The sequence below is a fragment of the Giraffa tippelskirchi genome, chromosome 4 (assembly GCF_054371585.1).
Source record: "Giraffa tippelskirchi isolate mGirTip1 chromosome 4, T2T-mGirTip1v1.2.pri, whole genome shotgun sequence".
Lineage (NCBI taxonomy): Eukaryota > Metazoa > Chordata > Mammalia > Artiodactyla > Giraffidae > Giraffa > Giraffa tippelskirchi.
Window position 1 is genome coordinate 37,007,886 of NC_137278.1, and position 5,541 is coordinate 37,013,426.

Consider the following 5,541-nt stretch of genomic DNA (forward strand, 5'->3'; position numbering starts at 1 on the left):
TGAAGGGAGCTGGAGAACTGATGTCACCATTTTCCTGATCTTCACGAGAGAATCTTCCTAATCTCAACCCTTGCCAGCTCGCCTAGTAACCATGAGATCCCCTGTGTGCTTCTGTCTTGGGGACCCCAGGTGGGACTGTGTGGACAGCTAGCCTGGAGGGGTTCGCTGAGGAGAGCCTCAGGTCCAAGGACCCAGAAGAATAAGGGCTGTGGGGGAGCGTGAGGCAAGGGGGCTAGAGAGGGGACTTGGGCACAAGCGGTTGGGCAGGAGTGAAGATGCTAGAAGCTTGTTAATCACTGGCTGTGGTGCTTTGCCTGCCCCAGAGAGAGTAAGCAAGGTCCGCAGGCAGGCATGTGATGACAAGCTGGCTTTCCAGAAAAAGAGGGGCTTGATTTAGAATTTGCCAATTTCTGTGGTATAAATGCTCTCACCAAGTGTGGTTTCAAGCTACTAGTTGGTTTAAGACTAACTCAGAAAATTCCCAGATATTTAGCTATCAGCTCTCACTGCCCACTAGATCACTGCCCCTGTCAGAGGCCATCAACAGCAAAGCCCCAGGACCTAGCCGGATGCCTCTCTGAGCCCATCACACCTGCTTCCCTGCCTTTATTTGCAAAATACTCTTACAGGCACTGGGCAGCTTGGGCCTGAGACAAGCCATTTAGCCATGCAAGCTCCGTGTTTTTCAGAGTGGTGGAGTACAGCAGCTGGTCGGCCCTGCGGGTTTTCCCTACGCTCACAGCGGGGATAGATGTTGAATGACTTGGCCAAAGTGAACACCAAACCCAATCAAGTGAGGACCATGGCCCAGGTCCCAGCCTCCTATTTCCAGACAACAGCAACAGGGAGACCTGACCTCACTGTCCATCCTGATGGTCTGAAAGGCCACAGTGGGGGGATCCAGTAGTCCTAGTTGCCAGTTGAGAAGCCACCTTACTTCTTACTTCCCTCGGTCACATGCCAGCCTCCTAACTCATTCCCACTTCCAGGGGACCAAGGGTTCAAGGAGACCAGGGAGACACAAAGCCACTAAGGTCAGTCACCTGGGCCACAGAACAACGCCCATTCCAGGGACTGGGAGTCTATCCACAAACATCCACTTGCAGAAGGGGCTTCCTGGTCTTGTGGGTGCAGGGCCGTTTCTCTGGGTGCAGGTTTTGCATTGTGCAATCCTCTAGGAGACCCACCTGCCCAGTGACTCCACTTCCCCCTCCTCTGGGTTTCTGGAATGGCACGATGGCCCCACCTCAGCCAGGCAGCTGTGATGAGAGGTGTTGACCCAGCTGCCTCTGTGCTGGCTCACTGTGTCAGGTGCAAGGGGCTGACCCAGCCATGGGTGCTAAGGGTCTTCTGGCATAGTCAGAGGCCCTGGGACGGGCCAGGGGCAGGACTGGAGCCAGGGTCCTCTGGAATTCAACTAGGCACCGGGTGATCAGTGGGACACGGCGTTGGTGAGAGACAGGCTCTGGGCCAGGAAAAACAGCCCAGAGCCACAGGTGTGCTGTTGGTTCTTGCTTCTCTCCTGTCTTCATCTCTCCTGTTTGGTGACAGCACTCAGCAGGCTTGGAGCCCAGTAAAGAGCGCCTACTTGCCCCAGAGTCAGTTTCTACGGGGCCTGGAGGCAGTCGTACATGGGCAGGACACAGACTCATGAATGAACCACACAGCACACTGCCATGGTTGTCACCTGGGAGTGGGCACACTGATGAGGCCAGAGTAGAGGGCTCTGTGGAGGGACGACATTTAAACAGGGTCATAAATTTGGGCCCTCCAATAGCCCCAGTCACCCTGCACAAGCCCAAGTCAGACTCCAGCCATGAACTCCCAGATTTGTCTTCTGGGTATCCATGGGGTGGCCTGGGACAGCCCTCCACCCTCCCACCCCCAAGCCCAGCAAGAGGTCCCACAGCCACCTCCTCCATCTAAAGCCGTCCAGACTCTCACTGCTGGCTCTGCCAACACAGTGGATGCTTCCCCCTCTTGGAATAAAAAGGAGTGGAATTCTCTGGCTGCTCTTTGCACAAATGCCCAGATGAAGAGGTGGTCTGAAGAATCTGGGGAACAGACTCTTATAAAGGCTTCTGGAAGGTGAGAGGGGAGAAGCCGAGAAGGGGGCCTGCCCAGAGCTAGAGTCGGAGCCCGACTCCAGATTCTGGCACCCATTCCCACAGGGCAGAATGACTCTGAATTAGGTGTGATCAACGAGGGAAACCTACTGTAGCAATTGCATTCATGGAAAATGTGTGCATGTGTTCACTCATTTAAATAAACTGTTTATGGGCATTCTTGATTCTGGGGACTCTCCTCCATCTCTCCAGAGAATCTTATGGGATTCTGTACTTGGTTCAGAGCTCATGAGAAACACCCAGCCCCTCACTTCACACAGAGCAGAAACACAGTAAATGTAAGCCCCTTTCCCTTAACCACTCAAAGGGGGTCTCTCGAGATTGAGGGCAAAGGCGCCTCCCCAGTCTAAAAGCTGATGGTCCCTGGTCCCTGCCTCTGGTCCCTGCCTCCACCTTCCTTCTCCAGCTGACAAACACCTGGATGTCGTAACGTCGTCCTGTCCTCATCTGTTATTCTGGGACACAGGCTGGGGAGGGTACCTGAGGAGGCCCCCTCTGACCCAGGCTGGCCTTCCTTGCAACGTGGGCTGCCCGCGGCCTGTCCCGTTGATGGATGCAGAAGGGCGGGGCACTGATCCTGCCCGTCGAACAGGATGCTGGAGGGAGGGGGGAGGGAGGAGCAGGGGCGGAGCTCCCAGAACAAAGGCGAATGGAGAGCCTTGGGGGCCCAGGCTGGGTATCAAAAAGGCTCTGCAGAGTGAGCAGGCCACAGCTCTGCAGCCAGCAGTCCCTCAGACAGCTTTCGCCTGGTCCCTCCAGCCTGCCAACAGCGGGCACCCAGCAACAGTCTGCTTAGAGAAGCCTTGCTCTCCAGCGTGATTGCGCTGACCCTGCTCTGTGGCTTTCTCTGCCTGCCGTGGGTTGTTGCTGCAGTTCCAGAAGGGAGCAGAGGGATGGCCGGGAGTGGAGCCAGGAGCCGGGAGCGTGCCTTCGTCCCAGAGCCTTTCGATGGAGCCAATGTGGCCCCACACCTCTGGCTGCATCGCTTTGAGGTCATCAACGACCTCAACCACTGGGACCACATCACCAAGCTGAGGTTCCTGAAAGAGTCCCTCAGGGGAGACGCCCTGGGGGCCTTCAATGGTCTCAGTCCCGAGGACCAGGGAAACTTCGGCGCTGTGAAAGAGACCCTCCTGAAGACCTTTGGGGGGCCCGAGGCTGCCCACAGCCACCTGCCCAAGGAGATCGTCTTTGCCAACAGCATGGGCAAGGGCTACTACCTCAAGGGGAAAATTGGTAAAGTGCCCGTGAGGTTCCTGGTGGACTCCGGGGCCCAGGTCTCCGTGGTCCACCCGAGCTTGTGGGAGGAGGTCACCGATGGCGACTTGGATACGCTGCGGCCCTTTGAAAATGTGGTGAAAGTGGCCAACGGGGCCGAAATGAAGATCTTGGGTGTCTGGGATACAGTGGTGTCCCTGGGCAAGCTGAAGCTGAAGGCAGCCTTCCTAGTGGCCAACGCGAGTGCAGAGGAAGCCATCATTGGGACCGACGTGCTCCAGGATCACAACGCCGTCCTGGACTTCGAGCATCGCACATGCACACTTAAAGGGAAGAAGTTCCGCCTTCTGCCCGTGGGAGGGTCCCTGGAAGATGAGTTCGACCTGGAGCTCATAGAGGAGGAGCCCTCCTCAGAGGACGGGGGGCAGCAACTCTCTTGTTGAGAAGCCCCTTTTGCCTCACCCCTCAGATATTGGCGGGAGGACCCACCGTGGTGGAGGGGACAAGCACGTCTACTCAGGGGGTCACTGGACTTGGCCAACCATCTAAAACCAACTTCCCCGCTCCTGTTCCCCTCCCTTTCCTGCTCCCCTCCCCGCTCCTCCCTCTGCAGGGGCCTCTATGTGCCCTGGTTAGGGGAAGCTTCCATTGGAAAAGGAACAAGTGAGGAGAGCAGGTTGGCTGTCTCAGAGGGGAGAGGGTCCTTGTGGTTGTCATACTGCTGTTGGTGGCAAAGACTTGGAGGCTAGAAGAAGGTTCCAAGAAGGCTACAAAGATGGTCTTTGAGGACTGGGGGACCCCTTCAGCTCCCCAAAGATGTGGCTCCATCACCTTTGGGCCAGGTAGTCTGACTTGACTGGGCTAGGTCCTGGCTGCAGGGTCCTTACAAGTAAGACCCAACCCTCAAGGCCAGGGTCATGGCTGCTCTGGGATTCTTCACTGTTGGGTCTTCCCACCTGCAAACTGTGTTTCCTTCTGTCATTTGCTTTGAAACTCATTGCGTCTTGTGCCAATAATTCATGACTTCAAACAGCAATAAAGAATGACTCATGGAAAACCCATGTAATGTGTTGACTGGGGATGAATGCAATGGATGTGAGAGGTTGGGGAAAACAGAGAATGAGTGGTGAAGAGAAGGAAGGTTCAAGTATTTTCAGAGGGTCTCGCTAGAAAACAGAAGAGAATACATGTACAGAGACGATATAGCTTGGATTTTCCAAGACAACCTCGATTTCAAATAGCTTGACTTAGTTCCTCCATAATTCTTGTCATGTCTAATCTAATCCTGATTCTTCTAATCATTACAAACTGCAGTATTTTAGTATTCAACTTGCCTCTTATACCCAAGAGTGACCCTCAAGTTGTGGTCTTGATTGTGGATTGGAAAATTATGGTTATTGTAAACAACTGATAAAGTCTCTGCCTGGAAAATAGATTCTTACAGCCACCTGGGAGCCAGGACTTGGAGGCAGAAAGCATGATTGGGGGCCAAGTGTTACCCTGCCTAGGGCAGCCCAAGGGCATTCTGCAGGATAGTGGAGGCGGGGTTGGGGGGAGGACATTCCAGATCCAGGAATGGGGTACATCTCTCTTAGGGGATCTACCTCATATTTGCATCCAGGTTCCCGCCCCTCTCTCTAGAACTCAGCGGGACTGGGGCTCTGAAAACTCCCTGGTCCAAAGGGGGACTAAGGGTGCAAAGCTTCAAGAAACTTGATGGGAGGCGGGAAGGGTCTTCTCCCTACATGAGGGTAGAATGAGCCTGTCCTGGGAGTTTCCATCTGGATATTCATGAGGGAGAGGGGAACTGCCTGAGTGGGAGTCAGAGGTGGGGACGAGGTTTATGCTAAGAAGCCTTTGAGGCCCTGACCTTGAACCTGTCTGAGCTGAGAGTGGTTGCTCGTTCCTCCGATTCTAGCTATGATTCTCCTGGAAACCGCTGCATGCTCAGTCCCTAATCCCCTTGATTATGAATCCCCTTCCCTGGGCTCCCCAGCATCCTAACAGGGATCAGCTACATCAGCCACAGGGCGCATGGGGCAGTAGCGGGTGCTGGATCAAGAGGAAGTTCTTCCTCAGGAATGTGAAGACCAGAGACGCGGCAGCCCAGCCCTGGCCCTTGCCTTGGAGCCAAGGGGAAGAGGAGAAGGAGGTGGTCTCATGGCATCCAGGTCCCCTATACGCCATCTCAAATTTG

At 54.9% G+C, this 5,541-nt stretch overlaps 1 protein-coding gene across 1 annotated transcript; it reads left to right on the plus strand.

The window, feature by feature from the left end:
• Window positions 1-2,840: 2,840 nt before the first annotated feature.
• ASPRV1 (aspartic peptidase retroviral like 1) lies at window positions 2,841-4,401 on the plus strand. Its single transcript, XM_081587887.1, has one exon. The coding sequence runs from the start codon at window positions 3,020-3,022 to the stop codon at window positions 3,785-3,787; it is 768 nt and encodes a 255-aa protein (XP_081444013.1). The 5' UTR covers window positions 2,841-3,019; the 3' UTR covers window positions 3,788-4,401.
• The last annotated feature ends 1,140 nt before the right edge of the window (window positions 4,402-5,541 follow it).